Here is a 21,833-nt window from a genome sequence, read left to right on the forward strand (position 1 = left end):
CATATCCCTGTGTCCCTTGCAGATTCAAGATCACTAGTCCTGCTACATACAAGAAAGGGTGCTAGTTCTAGGTGGTGCAGATCCCTCAAGATTAGTTGCAGAGAAATCCAGCAAGTTCGCACTTGGTAGTTAGTTACATTTATTATTAGGTCAGCTATTGAGCAAACCCCACACGAGGAAGAATCCTTGCCCATGGTCAAACTGAATTTTAATTTAATGTCCAATCAGATCTCCAATGCAAGGCTGAGCATGAAATGCTTACTGTATGACAACCTCCAAAGCCTGTCCTAGTGATACAGGTTTGTTGTTCAGGTAGTTGAAGTCTAATTGATGACTGAGGTAAGATGTGGCCTCCAGCAAACGATTGAATTCTTGCTCCACCATCTCGTCTTTCTCTTTGGGAACCTGAGTATCACAAAAACACCAATGTCACTCCACAAAAATGGGATGGGGTAATTTACTGACACAAGAATTAGTAATATCAAATTCTCAAATTAGATAAAGGTTTTGCAGCACCCTGTGCTTACAAGGAAAATCTGAGTTATCCAAATCTGAAAAAAACTGCCCCCAACTTTGAATACTTGTAATGGACAATGAGAAAGTGCCAAATTAAGTAAAATAGCAGTCACAACTTCAGAACAACTCGGATTATCCAAAATCGTCATTTATCCAAAAATATTTTTTGGACCCGGAAGTGACATCTGTTCGCCTCTGAAAATTTTTGGATAAATTAGAATATCCAAAACAATCAGGAAATCCTCATTTATCCGAACTGACCTCACAGCTTTGTAAAAAATTCATCCGACATGAAATTAGAATGGCGACTGTCCTCATTCCAGGCAACTCCCTTCCCTTTCTCTTTCCATTTCTTCTTTACCTATCCCTATCGACTTTTCTCTCCATCTCTTCCTCTCAAACTGCGTGCCACTGTCTCCCAGCCGCAAATGGTAGGAAGAATCCCTTGTTCTGGCGTCAAGGAGAAGGGCCTCCAGGGCAGGAGCGGGAACCTCAGGCTCCAGGGCAGGAGCGGGAACCTCAGGCTCCAGGGCAGGAGCGGGAACCTCAGGCTCCAGGGCAGGAGCGGGAACCTCAGGCTCCAGGGCAGGAGCGGGAACCTCAGGCTCCAGGGCAGGAGCGGGAACCTCAGGCTCCAGGGCAGGAGCGGGAACCTCAGGCTCCAGGGCAGGAGCGGGAACCTCAGGCTCCAGGGCAGGAGCGGGAACCTCAGGCTCCAGGGCAGGAGCGGGAACCTCAGGCTCCAGGGCAGGAGCGGGAACCTCAGGCTCCAGGGCAGGAGCGGGAACCTCAGGCTCCAGGGCAGGAGCGGGAACCTCAGGCTCCAGGGCAGGAGCGGGAACCTCAGGCTCCAGGGCAGGAGCGGGAACCTCAGGCTCCAGGGCAGGAGCGGGAACCTCAGGCTCCAGGGCAGGAGCGGGAACCTCAGGCTCCAGGGCAGGAGCGGGAACCTCAGGCTCCAGGGCAGGAGCGGGAACCTCAGGCTCCAGGGCAGGAGCGGGAACCTCAGGCTCCAGGGCAGGAGCGGGAACCTCAGGCTCCAGGGCAGGAGCGGGAACCTCAGGCTCCAGGGCAGGAGCGGGAACCTCAGGCTCCAGGGCAGGAGCGGGAACCTCAGGCTCCAGGGCAGGAGCGGGAACCTCAGGCTCCAGGGCAGGAGCGGGAACCTCAGGCTCCAGGGCAGGAGCGGGAACCTCAGGCTCCAGGGCAGGAGCGGGAACCTCAGGCTCCAGGGCAGGAGCGGGAACCTCAGGCTCCAGGGCAGGAGCGGGAACCTCAGGCTCCAGGGCAGGAGCGGGAACCTCAGGCTCCAGGGCAGGAGCGGGAACCTCAGGCTCCAGGGCAGGAGCGGGAACCTCAGGCTCCAGGGCAGGAGCGGGAACCTCAGGCTCCAGGGCAGGAGCGGGAACCTCAGGCTCCAGGGCAGGAGCGGGAACCTCAGGCTCCAGGGCAGGAGCGGGAACCTCAGGCTCCAGGGCAGGAGCGGGAACCTCAGGCTCCAGGGCAGGAGCGGGAACCTCAGGCTCCAGGGCAGGAGCGGGAACCTCGGTGGGGAGGTGTCAGTGATCATTGGCAGCAGTAGGGGAGTATCAGGCTCCAACACTGAGAACCAGGACACGAAGCCGGGACAGCCCCTGCTGGAATGAGCCCACAGGGAGACAGAAGCCCATGACTCACCAGTGGGTGTTCCATTGGCCAGGAAGCCTCTCAGGGATTGGCAGCACTGGCGGGGATATTCCGGGGATCGGTGGCAGTCAGCATTTTTTGGTGAGAATTAAACATTTTAATGCTTAAAAAGCCTTCCCCTGTTGTTGTATAAAAATTGATACCAAGTGATTTGCTGTTGCTACTGGACTGGGCTGTTTTTTTAAAAAAATGACCAGTTCTCCGAAAAAATTCAGTCATCCGAAATAGGTCCAGTCCTGACCATTTTGGATAATTGGAGTTGTACTGTACTTATAATGATATCAATACCATAAAACTCCATTCACTCATAGAAAGAATGAACTTGTATGGACACAAACAACTGTTACAAAGGAAAATGGTCTAAATCAGTCTCTATGGTCAGATACTGCGATGCAAGATCTGAGAGGTATAAATTCAATGAATGTCAACCTATTATTTTCTGGGCCAAAATCAAAACAGAAAATATGGAAATACTCAACACATCAAGGAGCATCTATGGAGAGAGGAAAACAACTATCATTTGAAATCAAAGACGTTTCACCACAATTGGGTTAAGTACCAGTAAAATATGGTTAAGAGGTGTAACATTTGCATCTTAAGACATGATTTATCTCCAACTTTTAGCCACTCTGATAAAAGGTCATGAACTTAAAACTAAATTTGCTTCTTCTCCAGAGATGGAATTAACCTGAATATTTTATTTCAGAGCTCCAGAATCTGTAGTCTTTTGCATATGGCAAGATGCATCAGTGTGTCTTAGATTTAATATCATGGTAAATGCAGGTAATTGGCTCCCATTTTTGTCCAAGAAAGTGGGGATTTAATGTGAGCAATGTGCCAAGTAACAAGAAAAAGCCAATTATATGACCTTTTAGTCAACTGCAGTTGATCTATTAGGTAATAAAACTGTCCAGAAAAATCTTGCCAATTCTTAAACTAAAATTACAATGTTTGTCAGAAAATGAACGTGACACTAAATCAGTCAATAAAAATGTGAAGTGAAACCACAAAGCTGGATAAACTCAGCTGGTCAAACAGTGTACTTTATGTAGCAAAGATAAAGATATATAACCAATGTTTCAGGCTTGAGTCCTTCATCAAGGTATGGCACATAAAAATGTCAAACCAAGCAATGAGAAGGACTACAGTGGTGATCTCAACACAAGGTTAATATTTTTTGAACAGAGAAAAAGATAATTTGTATGAAGAAATTTAAACACCTAATGTATACTTTTTAAAATGAAATTCAGAATTGGGATGAGAGCACATAAACAGTATTAGCTTTCATCATATATATATTGCCTGAAATATCAACAGAGTTCTGGACAATAATCCAAATATATAATAAATGTTCTTCTGAAACCTTCTGTAACTTAACCTTAATGTAACAGTCCTTATACCCCATTTGTAACAGCAACAAATTATTAAGATGAAATTATATCTTTCCAATTGTCTAGACCAACCATTCTCAACCTTCTTTTGGCTATGGCCTTTTTAGGACTCTGCTCAAAGTTTATGGGCCCCTTTCCCTGTTAAACAGTCAAGTTTAGTTGGTTTCTTCTGTACTTCTCTCCTTCCGACATTAAAAAATATATATTTTATGATTTCTGCCCATGACCCCCCCCCCACCCCATCCCACAAAATGTGCTGTGGTGGGGGAAGGAGGAGCATATGGCCACCGTTGACAATGACTGGTTCAGAGGATCACATCTCCACAAACACTAGAGACATTTATCATCAAGGAAAATCCAGCCACGCCACAGTAAATGGTAAAGGGATTCTGACACTGCTGTTAGAGTACCAGGATTCTACTCCAGTAATAAAAGGATGTTATTATCTCCAGGTCAGGATGGTGCGTAATGGTAGCGACCTTGGAAGTGTCAATAAGTGTATCTACTTTCTTTAGTCTATGTGGCAAAGATTGAAGATTTTGGAGCTATGGCAACTTGTTGGCATGCATTGGGTTACAGATGAACTTTGGAGGTGCAATGCACCTGTAATGACTGGGAATAAAAGCCTAAGACAGGGCCAAACAGGTTGCTTTATCCTGACTTGTTTCTTGAAAGTTTCTGCATTCATCCAGACAAGAAATCAACCGATTCTATTCCTGTGTCTCAAAATGCCAAAAATGTCCCTATTTGAAGAGAAATTGAAGAAAAATAACCTTAAAAAAGAATCAAGTGATGTCCTGCTTCAGATAATTGTTTTTTTAAATTACTTACAGCACAGCAGAAGCCAATTCCAGCCATTTAAATTTGTACCACCCAATTACACCAAAATTAACCTACAACCCCCATACATTTTGGGAAGTAGGAGGAAACTGAAGCACCAAGGGGAAAACCCTCACAGAGACAGGGAGAACAAATAAACTCCTTGGAGAAAGCATCGAATCCAAGCACCGGTGCTGTAATAGCGCTGCGCTAACTGCTACGCTAACTGTACCTCCCTGTTTGTACGGCATCATTGCCAATCCTCTGGTATTAACCAGAAAATTATAGCAAAAGATAAAATTGATGCAACTCAGATGAATGTTATAATGTACACTTCATAATTATCTAAAATCCTAACACCTCAAATAATGGCAAATACCTTGCACTCCCAATAACCTGCTGAGAAATTTCATAACATATACCTAATTAGTACAAGTAAAATACGTACGTTTGTGCATCTTTCTCCCTTCATTAGAATCATATTCCAAAATTCAGCAATTACATGAAAAAAAAGGGAAAGATTTATTAGTCTACTGACTCATTGACCATATTTTTGAAATATTCAATTTTTAAAGAAATAAGAATATTCATTATCACACCTCAAAACAACTTAACATGCTTCATGTTCAATTAATTATTTGTAGAACCACCACTATCACAGATTAAAAATGGCAGCCATTTTGCTTAATACAAAACAGTAAAGAAAAATAAAGTAATTAATCTAATTTTGTAACCTTGATTAAGAGAACATTGGTTAGCACCCAACTGGGGGGAACTTTTTCCTTTTCCTGTTCATGATAGTAGATTATGGTCGGACACTTGAAATGCAAATATCACTTTGAGTTTGCCACTTCACCTCAAAAAGTCACATCTTGAACAAAAGAGCACTTTTTCAGTTGACCATACATTTCACATATGGATGAATTTCTTTCTATTTACAGGTCGCAATATCTTCAGGAAGGCTTTCATTGGACAATCTTATATTTTTAAATCACGTGTTTGTCAACCCATTTCTGAGAACAGTTAAGAGTCAACTGCATTTTTATGGATTTGCAGTCATTTATACGCAATACTGACCATGGACAGCAAATATTAAAACTTGAATGTTCTTAGTATGTGAAGAGATTTTGATGTTAACAAAGCCAGTATTAAGGAAGTAGATGTTCCATGACCGTGCCGCTCCCTCTTTCAAGAACAGCTAGAGCATAGAACTGGTGTATGGTTTAAGATGCCAGTAGCAACTTGCATGGTACTACTCAAGGACCTCCAAGTCCTGTGCAGAAATGGAGATTTCACTACTTGGCTGTCATAGTTGAATCAGCAAATGATCATCCAGAATTAGCACAAAAAGACCCCTCTGAACATGGGTAAGTGATTTACAGGCCCTTGAGTGTGGTAAAGAGGATAACTGGGACTAGAGTAAACAACAGAGCAGGACCAGCAGGGGAACTGGGAGAACATGCTCTCACAATCCATTATAGCATGTCTAATCTCTCAGCTTTTGTCACTCAAATGGAATAAAAATATTTGAAGTAGCCAATTATGGTTCCTGTATACCTGCCAACTACTTGCCTCGAACCCACAGGGCTCTGAAATTTATTTTCAGCGAAGCAACTATGGCAACAATCGTTCAACACACAAGCCATTTCTTTCACAAGAACAATCAACTCTCAGAACCACACCTGTGCTAAAACCATCATCAGCCATGTTTGTAGCAAGGTGAGGAGAGATCCACAGGAGATTGCACTGGGGATCATGATTGTGAAAGACTTGGTAAATCCTGGCAAACAGGTCGCACTGGATCAGCACACATTACTGTTGAGATACCAACAGAAGATTGGCCAATTCTGCTTCCAGAGGATCAACCCTGAACATTTGTTCACCACCCAACCCTCATCTTTGTGAAGATGAATAGCTGGGCTGACTCCCAAAGCATGAAGTATTCCAAATCCCTCAACACAATAGTGAATAACTAGTTGAAATTCTAACAAGGAAGTACTCATCTTACAGTCTACTCTGCAATATATAGCAGATGTTTGTCCTGAAGGGAAATTCACTGAATACACATAAATAGAGAAATTCATGTTAGATTTGCAAAGATAATCCACCATTTTACACTTACAGCCTGTCCATTTGCCTCATACAAGGGACATTTTTGTTTTATTTTGGCTAGCTCCATGTTCACTTGCTTGCTGACCACTGCCATTGGGTTTCCACCTATAAAAGGAGGAACAGCAACTTCAATGGATTGAAATTCCAGAGCTTAACTGAATTATAGGCAAGCACTTTAATGTGACCAACAAGAACACGTTGCAATATATTCAGCTTAAACTGGCATAACTACATGGCTATGGGATACAGAATGCCAACCATTACTGTAAAAATGAACATTCCCATTCTTGATTTGGATCCAGGAAGATGTAAAATGTTCAGACAGTCAAGATTGGAGCCTGGTTACAAAGCCTTCCATGACCAAACATGCATGACAAATACCCAGTTGGATGAGGTAGTGAAAAGTATCCATGGCTAATAAGCCAACAACTCCTACATTAATCAGTTATAGAGTGGGGAAAGAAAGATGGGTGTAAGAAATACAGAAGATACATTCGTCTTTCCTTGGTCATACCCTTTCTGGGAAAACTCAATTTTATTTTGGGAATCATACATCAGGAAAAATATGTTGCCCACAGAAGAGTCATTGTATGCAGAACAAAAGAAACCATAGGTTCAACTAGAAAGAAATATTGCATAAATTTGGCATTTATTCCCTGCAGTTTAAACATTGGGAGGTGATCTAAAAGTTTTGAAAGAATTTAAGTTAAAATTGAGAAAGTATTTCCTGTTGTGGAAAAATGCAGAAATGGAGCAATCTTAAAATTAGAGTTCTCTGTGAGAATTGAAACCTGAAAAAGCTTCACAAGCAAAACATTTTGGAAATTCTAAACTTACTTCCCAAAATGTTTTATGTCGTGGCTCAACACAAGTTGCCAAGTTTTTAAGTAAAGTCAACAAAGGAGTTAAATAAGCATTGTAGTACAGAATGATGGGGAATGCTCAAAAGAGGCAAAATTGCCTGCCACTCTTGCCACTTCACTTTACAGCCACATACTTGGTTTCTCCCCGAAGAGTGCGATTTCAGGGTATAAAATTTTAAAAATGTATAATTTTGCAAGTTAAGCAAAACTTACCAAGCCCTGTTACAACCATGGCCCCCAGATCAGCAACATAGCTTCCCTTTCTGAATGTAGCAACACGACCTCCAACACGGTCCTACAATTAAAGGGATGATGCAGTTTATTGTCATGACATACATAGCTCCACCTAGCCTAGACTCCCCCACCACCACGTTGTTTCTCCCCCTATCATCTCCCCCCTTGTTCAGATATCTCTCATGTTCCCCCAGACCTTGATGAAGGCACTGTTTGTCCTGCTAAGTTTCTCCAGCATTTGTGTGTTTTTTTTTCACTTAACCACAGGATCCTGTTTTACCTCTAGCTACATAATAAAATGAATGACTGGATTCAGCTGACATTCCTGATTTGAGTTCAGTTCTGTGAAACATTAGAGATGCCCAAGATCCTGAGCCCTGTGTTCAAACATGAACAAATTTCCATGATAGTTTTCTGCCTTGTAGACATTAACCTTCTCTTTATGGGTTTCTCCATTGGTAACAAAGAAATGACCTTACCCTTGCCTCCAGAACAGTGACATCCATTCCAAAGCTCTGTAACTGGCGAGCAGCTGCCAGACCCGAGACTCCAGCACCTATGATTATAACCTTTCCAGTCTTCTTCGCTGTGAATCAATTATTTTCCAGTTACCCAACACAGAAAACGCTCACATTAACAGCATACCCTAACAGCCTAACCCAATCAGATTAAAGTACAATTTACAGCATGAAATCCATTTCATTTCCATCAATTCATTCTTTGGAACAGATTAAGACAGTTTGCAACTGAACGTCTTCTCTTTCTAAATAGACCTTCTGACCTCAATTAACAGTTCCTGTTACTACTTCTATAAAACAGCTGGCTTCCAATACTGACCCAATCCCAACTACCGTGGAACTGCTTAGCAATGCTTTTAGTTTCTCCCAAGCTCACTGACCTATAGTAATTCCGGATGCATTTCTGCCCTAGATTCAAAATTTACATCCCTCTGTTCAAGATCTTTACGTCCCTGTAAGCTCTTGAAAAATGTGTTCCCTCAAATTACATCACCAAATTCCCTTGCCCATTAGTTTGCTTGCTCCCTCCCACTTTCTGGAACTCTGAATCTAAATTTCTTCATCGGTCTACTTAAGATCCATCACAAGGGATGATCCTATCCATCCATCCTATCCATCCTATCCTCATCCATCATCCTTTTTTTTATATAAAGGACATAATCCTGTAAAGGTGGGGGGTTTTTTCATTGAAGGTGCAGATAAATGGAAGCAGTTATTGCTGCTATGGGAGTAAACAAGTCTACCTGAATATATTCTAATGGTTTACAAAGTAAATGGTGCAACTGTAGTAGTAACAAACAAAACTGATCAATACAATGAGTTTTCTTTTTAAAATGAGCTTATGTCATAAAACTGGTTAAAGATTTGGACAATCACTCACTTGGAAGTGGCTTCACCCGTTTGTAGATACCAAAGTTGATCAGCCCATGACGCTCCAAGTAGCTGTGTATCCTGTGAATTAGTACTGCATCACCTGAAAAAAAAAAGGGGAAAGCACAATATACGTGGAAGGACAACAGAATCAAAATGCAACAAAGAGTTTATTTATAATTTTACAAAAGATGTGGCTAGGTAAACTACAGATGCAGTGAAACACTAAAATCTGCAGATACTGTGATTGTAATCAAAACACAGAAATGGTGGAGGTACTCACCTGGGCTCAGGCCTGAATTTTTGGTAATACATCTTTACCTCCTATAGACCAGCCGAGTTCCTCTAGCATTTTGGTGTTTAATCGACAGCAGCAGTTTCAATCACAAATTTAACATTTCTTTCTGAAAATTATCAGTTCAAATTGAACATTTGACAATTGGAAATAAAAATCTTAAGCTAAAACTATTTTCCTCTCATGCTTACATTCCACAAAGTGTTCTATTTAATATTCTAAGACTGATGCCTTTCAGAATGTCATATCAAGCTTTGTATGCAAACCTTGCAAAGCTCATTTAAAATAACTCTTACTGTTATAAGGAGACTCCAGCTGTTGGTGAGTTACGTCAAAGGTCAACTGCACCTTTGGGTTATCCAGCCAGAGCTGCAGCTGTTTAAAGAGAAGAAGACAATAAGCAATTGTACATTATATTTAGAAAATGTACATTTTATTGTAAAGAGGACAAACATCACTCAACAGGCAAAAGGAAGCAGTTTCTTTTTGTGCTCCAGTTTTCTCCATCAGGTTGGCCGTGATACCTACTTGTACATTAAGATTTCGGGGTTTTTTTTAAATGTCTGAAGCAATCAGGCAAGTTTCAAAATGTTATTTCATGAGAGAATTTAATATGCTCACCAAAGCATTTTTTTAACCCCTAAAAAGGATAATAATCAAGTGCATAAAAAAATGCCCAAAATTTACTCTCCAGCCTAGAGGTACTGAATCCAATTACCCAACTCTCAACTGTATCCCAGCTAACACAATAATTCTCACAATGTGAACCGGTGCGGACTCAAAAGGCCAACATGGCCTGTTTCCGCTCTGTAAATGGTTATATGGTTATATGTTCAAGAGAATATATGAGTGTAGATTGCTTAGTTTACAATTGATTTCTACATTTATGATCAACTCAGTGCTGTTCCCAGAGAGCCTATTCAAGATTTATGAATAAAGGTTGTTCCTCTCTTATCCAGCATTCCTGCGGTCTGTTTGAATCTGCCATCCTTAGTACAAACTCCTTAGACTGCATGGGACTTGAACCTGACCCCATTGCTGGTGTTGTAAAGATGCTGTGTGCACTATCCGCTAAGCTAATTGTACCACCCCACAATATTATTTCGGATTTTAAGATTTGTTCTATCTTTAATGTTTACATGGGGGGGGGGTTTCCCTTAGGGGTCAATTTCCGACATTTTCTATGGTCCAGCAATGGCCATGTCCCAATGTCACCAGATTAAAGAGGTACAACCTGTACTATAGTACCTTAATTTGGAAACACTGAGCAAGCAAGAACATTTCTGGCAGATACAATAATAAACTGGATAAATGTGAAAATTATTGACTTCCACAGGAGAGTGGAGTATTAGTTCAGTGGCAAGACAATGGAAGATATTTAATTAACAAAGTACCTTGTAACATGCACACTAAAAGCAAAGTAGTAAAGGTGACAAATGATTTGCTAGCCTTTAATGCAAGACATTTTAAGCAGAGAACCAATGTCTTATTAGAATTTATACAAGAATTTAGTGTAGTTTTAGTCTCCATTGAAGATTTAGCAGACCAATTCTTGAGATGGTAGGAGTGCTGTACAAGATTAGATCATCTGTATTCAGAGTTCTGAAGGTATGGGGAGAGAACTTGAACACAATGTGATAGAGAGCTAGCTACATGTTGGATATGACTCAAGAGAATAAATGGTCTATTCCATCTTTTTTCAATTTTCTTTTCACCCCATACAACTTGGTTTTCAAGGAATATTAGAAATTTGGTTAGAAGAGGGAGGTGTACAAGAGGTATAAACAGCAGGGTGATAAGAAATTGAAAGAGGACTACAAGGAGTGTAGAAAAAGGGGGAGTCACGTGATGGAGCAGTGGCCGGACGGTGAACTCCAGCCTCTCCAGAAAAGTTGGAAAAAACAAAGGAAAACACAAAGGCACAAAAATAAAAATTAAAGAAAAGTGAATATAAAGAAGGTGGAAAGAAGATGGCGACGAAAAAAGAAAAATCGAAATCAACGGTAAGAAGAGAGGAAGAGAAAACAACGGAAGAAGGAGAAGGCCTTACCTGTTCGAAGAGGCCCGCGGTGGAGAGAGAAACCCACTCCCTCAGGTCGGTAAAAAGTGGACTTCAAAAATAGCTCGCTGAGCCGAGTAAAAGTGCGCAACCGCGCATGCGCGAGGAGTCGCGCATGCGCGATGCGCATGAAAAAAAACACACCGACGGGAGGGGTGACCAGCTGGGGAGTCGATCTCCACAGCCGGCAATGACAGCTGCAGAACACCTGCAGCAAGAGGAGAACATAGAAGAGAACAAAAACAAGAAAGAAGAGAAGAAAAGGGCAACAAAGAAACAACAGATGGCCAACCCAGAGGAAGAAGAAGAGGAAGAGGAAGAGTACAGTGAAATAGAAGAAGAAGGGAAAGGCAAGATAAAGGATATACTTTCTCTTATTAAAGGATACATGGAGTCATTTAAAGAATGGCAAGCGCAAGAATTTAATGATTTAAGAAGAAGAATAAACAATACAGAAGAGAAAATGAATAAAATAGATATGACCTTAACAGAAATGGGAAAGAGAATGGACAAGATGGAAGAGCGGGAAGCAGCAGTAGAAATGGAGGTAGAGGACTTAAAGAAATTAAAGGAATCTAATAAAAAAGTTATAGAGACACAAGAACTGTTAGCTCAGAAAATAGATATAATGGAAAATTATAACAGAAGAAACTCTTCTGTTATACTACTCTTTGCAGACGATGCCGCTTTAGTTGCCCATTCAGAGCCAGCTCTTCAGCGCTTGACGTCCTGCTTTGCGGAAACTGCCAAAATGTTTGGCCTGGAAGTCAGCCTGAAGAAAACTGAGGTCCTCCATCAGCCAGCTCCCCACCATGATTACCAGCCCCCCCACATCTCCATCGGGCACACAAAACTCAAAACGGTCAACCAGTTTACCTATCTCGGCTGCACCATTTCAACAGATGCAAGGATCGACAATGAGATAGACAACAGACTCGCCAAGGCAAATAGCGCCTTTGGAAGACTACACAAAAGAGTCTGGAAAAACAACCAACTGAAAAACCTCACAAAGATAAGCGTATACAGAGCCGTTGTCATACCCACACTCCTGTTCGGCTCCGAATCATGGGTCCTCTACCGGCACCACCTACGGCTCCTAGAACGCTTCCACCAGCGTTGTCTCCGCTCCATCCTCAACATCCATTGGAGCGCTTACATCCCTAACGTCGAAGTACTCGAGATGGCAGAGGTCGACAGCATCGAGTCCACGCTGCTGAAGATCCAGCTGCGCTGGATGGGTCACGTCTCCAGAATGGAGGACCATCGCCTTCCCAAGATCGTGTTATATGGCGAGCTCTCCACTGGCCACTGTGACAGAGGTGCACCAAAGAAAAGGTACAAGGACTGCCTAAAGAAATCTCTTGGTGCCTGCCACATTGACCACCGCCAGTGGGCTGATATCGCCTCAAACCGTGCATCTTGGCGCCTCACAGTTTGGCGGGCAGCAACCTCCTTTGAAGAAGACCGCAGAGCCCACCTCACTGACAAAAGGCAAAGGAGGAAAAACCCAACACCCAACCCCAAACCACCAATTTTCCCCTGCAACCGCTGCAATCGTGTCTGCCTGTCCCGCATCGGACTTGTCAGCCACAAACGAGCCTGCAGCTGACGTGGACTTTTTACCCCTTCCATAAATCTTCGTCCACGAAGCCAAGCCAAAGATAACAGAAGAAATAACATAAAGATAGTGGGCCTTAAGGAAGATGAAGAAGGCAAGAATATGAGAGAGTTTATAAAAGATTGGATCCCCAGGATCCTAGGATGTCCAGAACTACAGCAAGATATGGAAATAGAAAGGGTACATAGAGCATTGGCCTTTAAACCACAACCACAACAAAGGCCAAGATCTATTTTAGTAAAATTCCTAAGATATACTACAAGAGAAATGGTACTGGAGAAGACAATGGAAAAAGTAAGAGAGGGCAACAAGCCACTGGAGTACAAAGGGCAAAAAATCTTCATTTATCCAGATATAAGTTTTGAACTCCTGAAGAAGAGAAAGGAGTTCAATACAGCAAAGGCGATTTTATGGAAGAAAGGGTATAAATTTATACTAAAGCATCCAGCGGTATTGAAAATATTTATGCCAGGACAACAAAACAGACTATTCTCGGATCCAGAGGAAGCACGAAAATTTGCAGAACAATTACAAAATAGACTGAGGAATGAAGACGTGTAATGAGAGTACAAAAGACTGAGAACTAAAAAGACACATAAGTTTTGAACTCCTGAAGAAGAGAAAGGAGTTCAATACATCGAAAACGATCTTATGGGAAAAAAAAACTATTCTCGGATCCAGAGGAAGCAAGGAAATTTGCAGAACAACTACAAAACAACCAGAGAGATGAAGATATGCAATAAGAGTAAAAATGACCACGATTTATATGTATGTGGGTAAAGAGGTGTATATGTATAATGTGCATACATGAATGTATCCGTATTTAGAGGAAAATATAGATAGTATAGACAAGAATTAATAAGGGAAGGAAATGGAAGAGAGGGAATAAGGAGGCAACTAAAAGAGTGACCTTTGTTACACATGAAAAGTGAAATCTTTTCTGGGGATATTAATATTAATTAATAATACATAACCAAATTAAAAGGAAGAAACTGCTAAATTTACTGAAAAAAGAAAAAATTGAGAGCATTTGTGCAAGAAACACATTTAACTGAATTGGAGCACAAGAAATTAAAGAGAGATTGGGTAGGACACGTAACAGCAGCGTCGTATAATTCAAAAGCAAGAGGAGTCGCTATATTAATTAGTAAAAATGTGCTATTTAAAATAGAAGAGGAAATAATAGATCCAGCAGGGAGATATGTAATGATAAAATGTCAGATATATTCGGAGTTTTGGAATCTACTCAATGTATATTCACCTAACGAAGAAGATCAAAAGTTTATGCAAGATATCTTTTTGAAGGTAGCAGATACGCAAGGGAACATATTAATAGGAGGGGACTTCAACCTGAATTTGGATTAAAATATGGACAAAACTGGAAAAAAAATTAACAGAAAGAACAAAGTAACCAAATTTATAATTAAATCGATGGAAGAAATGCAACTTTTGGATATATGGAGGAAACAACACCCAAAGGTAAAGGAATATTCATATTACTCGGCTAGACATAAAACATACTCAAGAATAGACCTATTTTTGTTATCAGCTCGTATGCAAGATAGAGTAAGAAAAACAGAATATAAAGCTAGAATACTATCGGACCATTCACCCTTAATTTGACAGTAAAGTTAGAAGACATCCCTCCAAGAATGTATAGATGTTACTTAAAAGGCAGGATTTTAGAGAATTTATTGAAAAACAAATAAAAATGTATTTTGAAATAAATACGGAATCAGTGGAAGATAAGTTTATACTATGGGATGCAATGAAAGCATTCATTAGAGGGCAAATAATAAGTTATGTAACCAAGATGAAGAAGGACTATAATCAGGAAACAGAGCAGTTGGAAAGGGAAATAGTAAATATAGAAAAAGAATTAGCAATGAAGGAAGATGCAACTAAAAGAAGAGAATTGGCAGATAAAAAAATAAAATATGAAACACTACAAACATATAAGGTGGAGAAGAATATAATGAAGACAAAACAGAAATATTATGAACTAGGTGAAAAAACGCACAAAATCCTAGCATGGCAGCTTAAGACAGAACAAGCTAAGAAAATGGTATTGGCATCAAGGAAAAAAGACAAACAAATTACATATAATCCAAAAGAAATTAAGGAAAACTTTAGAGAATGCTATGAACAATTATACCGAACTGAAAACGAAGGGAAAGAAGGGAAAATAGATGAATTTCTGACTAAAATTGAACTACCAAAACTACAAATAGAGGAACAAAATAAATTAACAGAGCAATTTGGAATAGTAGAAATACAAGAGATAATAAAAAAATTACCAAATAATAAGACACCAGGAGAGGATGGATTCCCAATAGAATTCTACAAAACATTTAAAGACTTATTAATTCCGCCCCTCCTGGAAGTAATCAACCAGATTGATGAAACACAAAGCTTACCAGATTCATGTAAAACAGCAATAATTACAGTAATACTAAAGCAAGGGAAAGATCCACTCCCACCAGCGTCATATAGACCAATATCTTTACTTAACACAGATTATAAGATAATAGCTAAACTATTAGCAAACAGATTAGCAGAGTATGTACCGAAAATGGTAAATTTAGACCAAACTGGATTTATCAAAAAAAGACGCACAACAGACAATATTTGTAAATTTATTAACTTAATTCATGCAGTAGAAGGGAATAAAGCACCTACAGTAGCAGTTGCTTTAGACGCAGAGAAGGCCTTTGACAGAGTAGAATGGAATTATTTGTTCAAAGTATTGCAAAAATTCAATTTACCGGAGAAGTATATTAATTGGATTAAAGCATTATACAAGGGACCGTTAGCGAAAGTGACAGTAAATGGACATGTATCAAAGCAATTTAACTTAAGCAGGTCAACACGGCAGGGATGCCCACTATCACCTTTATTGTTTGCGTTAGCTATAGAACCACTAACAGAATTGATAAGAACAGATAATAATATAAAAGGAATAAAAATAAAAGACAAGGAATATAAAATCAGTTTATTTGCGGATGATGTTATAGTGTACTTAACAGAACCAGAACTATCAATAAAAGAATTATATAAGAAATTGCAGGAATATGGAGAAGTGTCGGGTTACAAGATAAACGTAAATAAAAGTGAAGCAATGCCTATGAATAATGCGGATTTCTCAAAATTTAAGAAGGAATCACCATTTAGATGGCAAATGCAAGCAATAAGATATCTAGGTGTACAAATAAACAAAAATCTCGGCCAACTATATAAACTCAATTATTGTCCACTAATGAAAAAATTACAGGACGATTTAGAGCATTGGAAAGATTTACCACTAACACTAATAGGAAGGATAAACTGTATTAAAATGAACATTTTTCCAAGGATATTATACTTATTTCAGGCATTGCCAATACAACTGACAGAGAAATTCTTCAAGGAGTTAAAGAAAATACTAAGGAAATTTTTATGGAGGGGGGGAAACCGAGGATAGCACTAGATAAATTAACAGAATGGTATAAACAAGGAGGCTTACAACTGCCAAATTTTAAAAATTATTATAGAGCCACACAATTAAGATACTTATCAGATTTTTATCAAACAAGGGAAAAGCCAGATTGGACGAGATTAGAATTAGATAAAATAGGGGAAAAGATACCTGAACACATATTATATAAATGGGATGAAAAATTGGTACAACATGGAAGTTCTCCAGTATTACATCATCTCCTCAATATTTGGAAGAAGATTCATGTAGAAAGAAATAAAACAAATTATCAATTACCAAAACTAATATTGACGCAAAACAAGTTACTCCCTTTTACAATAGATAACCTTTCCTTTAGAGAATGGAAAAAAAAGGGATTAAAAGAATAGAAAATTGTTTTTCAGGAAATAGATTCTTATCCTTTGAACAAATGAAAGATAAGTACAATATCACTCAAGATACAGCGCTGGCATATTACCAATTGAGATCCTACTTGAAGGATAAATTAGGAAGCAGCTTAAGTTTGCCAGAGGGAAGTAACCTTGAATATGTGATTACAGATACAATGATAATCAAAAAATTTATAACAAATATGTATATTAAACTGCAAGAAAAGGAGAATGTGAGGAAACAAATGGTAAAACTAAACAAAAATGGGAACAAGATTTAAATATAAAGATAAAAAAGGAAACATGGGAGAATTTATGCTCCGGAATGATGAGAAATACAATAAATACGAGGTTACGTATGATACAATATAACTGGATACACAGGCTATACATTACACCTCAAAAGTTAAATAAATGGGACCCAACAGTATCTGATAGATGTTTTCGATGTAAAAAAGAAATGGGAACAACAATTCATGCAATCTGGACATGTGAGAAAGTATAAAAATTTTGGGAAGATCTAAATCAGATATTAAATAAAATAACAGAAAACAATATACCAAAGAATCCAGAGATCTTCCTCCTAAGTAACATAAAAAACAAAGAATTTGGAATTGATATGGAGGATGCACAAAAAAGATTTGTTAAGATAGCTCTAGCCTAGCAAAAAAATGTATTATGTCAACCTGGAAATTGGAAGATAATTTGAAAATACAACAATGGTATATAGAAATGAATAAATGTATTCCATTAGAAAAAATAACATAGTTTAAGAAATAATATTGAAATATTCGAACAAATATGGGAGCCTTACATTAAATACAATAGCGAAAACCTACCGGGGACAATCATTACCTAAGTTAACGGAAGGAAAAGGAAATGAAAAGAATGGACTCAGTAGAATTTCTGGTGTATTTTTATTGAATGACAACATTGTCTGACTGGTTTAATGTATCTTAGATTGTATACCTTAAATGGACGGGAGGGGGGAGGTAGGGAGGGTGGGATGGGAGGAGGGAGGGGGGGGAGAAAATGGCACTGTATATGTGTGAAAAGGAAAAAGTGTGTACCATGGTTAATGTGATTTATGGTGTGAAAAATAAAAAATTTTAAAAAAAAAAGGAGTGTAGAAAAATCTTAAGAAAGAAATTAGAAAGGTCAAAAAGAGGCACGAAGAGGCTTTGGCAGGCAGAGTAAGAATAAATCCAAAGGGTTTCTATAGGTACATTAAAAGTAAAAGATTAATGAGGGATAGAATTGGACCCCTTGTAGATAGGAAGGGTAGGCTATGTGAAAAGTCAGAGGAGATGGGGGAAATTTTAAATGATTTCTTTTCCTCGGTATTCACTAGGGAAAAAATATTGTACCAGTTGAAGTAAAGAAAAATAGTGGGAAGTTCATGAATCATAAAAGGATAACCAAGGAGGTAGTGATGGCAGTGTTAAAAAAAGATAAAGGTGGACAAATCTCCAGGTCCGGATAAAGTATTCCCAAGGACATTCAGGGAGACTAGTGTACAGATAGTGGGGCTATTAACAGAGATATTTAGGATGTCACTGGTCACGGGGGTAGTGCCAGAGGATTGGAGGGTGGCTCATGTTGTTCCGCTGTTTAAGAAAGGGTCCAAATGTAAGCCTGGAAATTATAGACCTGTAAGTTGATGGAAAGTGTTCTGAGGGATGGCATTTACAAATATTTGGAAGAACAGGGATTGATAGGTAGGAGTCAGCATGGTTTTGTCAGGGGTAGATCATGCTTAACAAACCTTATGAGTTTTTCGAGGGGGTTACGAAAAAGATTGATGAAGGGAAGGCTGTGGATGTTGTCTATTTAGACTTTAGTAAAGTTTTTGACAAAGTTCCCCACAGGTTAGGAAAAAGGTGGAGGCATTAGGTATAAATAAGGAGTTAGTGAAATGGATTCAGCAATGGCTGGATGGGAGGTGTCAGAGAGTAGTGGTAGAAAATTGTTTGTCAAATTGGAGGCCAGTGACTAGCGGAGTTCCTCAGGGATCGGTCCTGGTTCCACTATTGTTTGTTATATATATTAAAGGGTGGGTCATCTCGAGTACTTCGACGTTAGGGATGTAAGCGCTCCAATGGATGTTGAGGATGGAGCGGAGACAACGCTGGTGGAAGCGTTCTAGGAGCCGTAGGTGGTGCCGGTAGAGGACCCATGATTCGGAGCCGAACAGGAGTGTGGGTATGACAACGGCTCTGTATACGCTTATCTTTGTGAGGTTTTTCAGTTGGTTGTTTTTCCAGACTCTTTTGTGTAGTCTTCCAAAGGCACTATTTGCCTTGGCGAGTCTGTTGTCTATCTCATTGTCGATCCTTGCATCTGATGAAATGGTGCAGCCAAGATAGGTAAACTGGTTGACCGTTTTGAGTTTTGTGTGCCCGATGGAGATGTGGGGGGGCTGGTAGTCATGGTGGGGAGCTGGCTGATGGAGGACCTCAGTTTTCTTCAGGCTGACTTCCAGGCCAAACATTTTGGCAGTTTCCGCAAAGCAGGACGTCAAGCGCTGAAGAGCTGGCTCTGAATGGGCAAGATGGGTCACGTCTCCAGAATGGAGGACCATCGCCTTCCCAAGATCGTGTTATATGGCGAGCTCTCCACTGGCCACCGTGACAGAGGTGCACCAAAGAAAAGGTACAAGGACTGCCTAAAGAAATCTCTTGGTGCCTGCCACATTGACCACCGCCAGTGGGCTGATAACGCCTCAAACCGTGCATCTTGGCGCCTCACAGTTTGGCGGGCAGCAACCTCCTTTGAAGAAGACCGCAGAGCCCACCTCACTGACAAAAGGCAAAGGAGGAAAAACCCAACACCCAACCCCAACCAACCAATTTTCCCCTGCAACCGCTGCAATCGTGTCTGCCTGTCCCGCATCGGACTTGTCAGCCACAAACGAGCCTGCAGCTGACGTGGACTTTTTACCCCCTCCATAAATCTTCGTCCGCGAAGCCAAGCCAAAGAAGAATATTAAAGGGTGGTGAATTGGATAAGTTTGCAGATGAAACAAAGATTGGTGGTATTGTGGACAGTGAGGAAGATTATCATAGCTTAAAAAAGAGATATAGGAAAGCTAGAGGAGTGGGCTGAGAAATGGCTGATGGAATTTTATACAGATAAGTGTGAAGTGTTGCATTTTGGAAAAGGAAATCTAAATAAGTCATATATATTGAATGGTAGACAATTGAGGAGTGCAGAGCAACAAAGGGATTTAAGAGTTATGGTAAATAGTACCCTCAAAGTTGATACTCAGGTAGATAGAGTGGTGAAGAAGGCATTTGGAATGTTGGCCTTCATAAATCGGAGTATTGAATTCAAGAGTTGGGATGTTATGATGAAATTGTACAAAGCATTGGTGAGGCCAAATTTGGAATACTGTGTGCAGTTTTGGTCACCAAATTATAGGAAGAATATATACAAAATAGAGAGAGTGCAGAGAAGGTTCATGAGAATGTTGACAGGATGTCAGGGTTTGAGTTACAGAGAAAGGTTGAGCAGCCTGGGGCTTTTTTCTCTGGAGCGTAGAAGATTGAGGGGGAGATTTGATGGAGGTGTCCAAGATTTTAAAAGGGACAGAGAGAGTCAATGTGGATAGGCTTTTTCAATTAAGAGTGGGGAATATTCAAACCAGAGGCCATGGTTTGAGAATGAAGGGGGAAAATTATAAAGGGAACAAGAGGGGAAATTTCTTCACACAAAGGGTGGTTGGGATGTGGAATAAGCTTCCGGCGGAGGTGGTTGAAGCAGGGACGTTATTTACATTTAAGGAAAGACTGGATAATTACATGGAGGGGAGAGGATTAGAGGGGTATGGACCAGGTGCTGGTCAGTGGGACTAGGAGGGTGGGGATTTGTTTCGGCATGGACTAGTAGGGCCAAACTGGCCTGTTCTGTGCTGTATATGGTTATATAACTCAGTTTCACGATGGAGCATTTAGTCCTCCAGTCTGAACACTCACAACTCCTATAACTTAAAAAGACCTCTGTTAAGCCTGTGTGGCAAGTGCTGTTGGGCCAAGAACCCAGCATGGACCTCTGCCTTCTCTGATGCTTTCACCGCAATTAATTGCCCACAGCTTGATGTGGCAAGGTAGCATGAGAGGGCTGTTGTTAGGCAGGCTGAGTCACATCCTGTCCAGAAATATGAAGGCCTGGCCATTGTGGAGGACCATGAACACCTGCTCCAAATGTTAACAAAGAGTCCAAATCCTTCAGTCTCTCCAGTCACCCCCTTTCAGATGCAATAGAAGTTACCACCTCTCACTTTCTTTATTTGGTGATGCAGAAAGACTGGCCAAAAGATATCTTTATCATAACATGCTCCAAGGCCAGCTACTGCCATTAAATGTTACCAGTGAGGACGAAAGGGCAAGGACTTGTGCCAGGTTTCCTGTCAGCAAGATGCTTGGCCACTTTCAGAGAAGTTGTTCCTGGGAACATATCCCGAGTACCATGCCAAGTACCAGTGTATTGTCCCAGAATTTGGATTCAATAACTGCTGTGTGAAGTTCACTTTGCCAACAACAGCCCTTAGGAGTTTATGCTGGCTTTTGAACAAATTATGTCATTGGGCTTCTGATACAGCACGTTATCCTCTGCAGGAAACTGAATAGCATTCAGTCATGTCAAAAACAGGGCTGTTAAAAATGCATTCTCCATTGTTACATGGTTAAATACCACATGTTCATTCTCTTACATTTCCATCAATGCCACATTCATCAGCGAGGCATTGTGGTAGCACAACTAGCAAGATTGGGAATATTTACGTGCAATCAGGCAAGACCATGCATCACGAGGTACAGCCCAACATTTTCTACAAAAGTTTGCAGACACAGTGGTTCAAGTAAAAACACAATGCTGGAGAATTATACTTTCATCATATCTTGATAAAGGGCTCAAGCACTTTATCATCAGTTATGCATTTTTATCTTTGCTCTATAAATGACACTGTTTGACCTGCTGAGTTTCTCCAACATTGTGTTTTTAAACACAGA

The 21,833-nt window shown here is 40.3% G+C and overlaps 1 protein-coding gene across 3 annotated transcripts in view; it reads right to left on the reverse strand.

Annotated features, from left to right (window-relative positions):
• kdm1a (lysine (K)-specific demethylase 1a) overlaps positions 1-21,833 on the reverse strand; it is a 61,763-nt gene that overhangs the window by 26,094 nt on the left and 13,836 nt on the right. For all 3 annotated transcript variants that reach the window (XM_069895205.1, XM_069895207.1, XM_069895206.1), the window contains exons 5-11: positions 9,601-9,679; positions 9,020-9,112; positions 8,101-8,207; positions 7,601-7,682; positions 6,535-6,629; positions 4,861-4,878; positions 263-405 (exon numbers count right to left, since the gene is read on the reverse strand). In XM_069895205.1, coding sequence (XP_069751306.1) covers positions 263-405; positions 4,861-4,878; positions 6,535-6,629; positions 7,601-7,682; positions 8,101-8,207; positions 9,020-9,112; positions 9,601-9,679 — 617 coding nt within the window. The remainder of the gene's footprint in view (positions 1-262; positions 406-4,860; positions 4,879-6,534; positions 6,630-7,600; positions 7,683-8,100; positions 8,208-9,019; positions 9,113-9,600; positions 9,680-21,833) is intronic.

The sequence above is a fragment of the Narcine bancroftii genome, chromosome 8, assembly GCF_036971445.1.
Source record: "Narcine bancroftii isolate sNarBan1 chromosome 8, sNarBan1.hap1, whole genome shotgun sequence".
NCBI classification, from domain to species: domain Eukaryota; kingdom Metazoa; phylum Chordata; class Chondrichthyes; order Torpediniformes; family Narcinidae; genus Narcine; species Narcine bancroftii.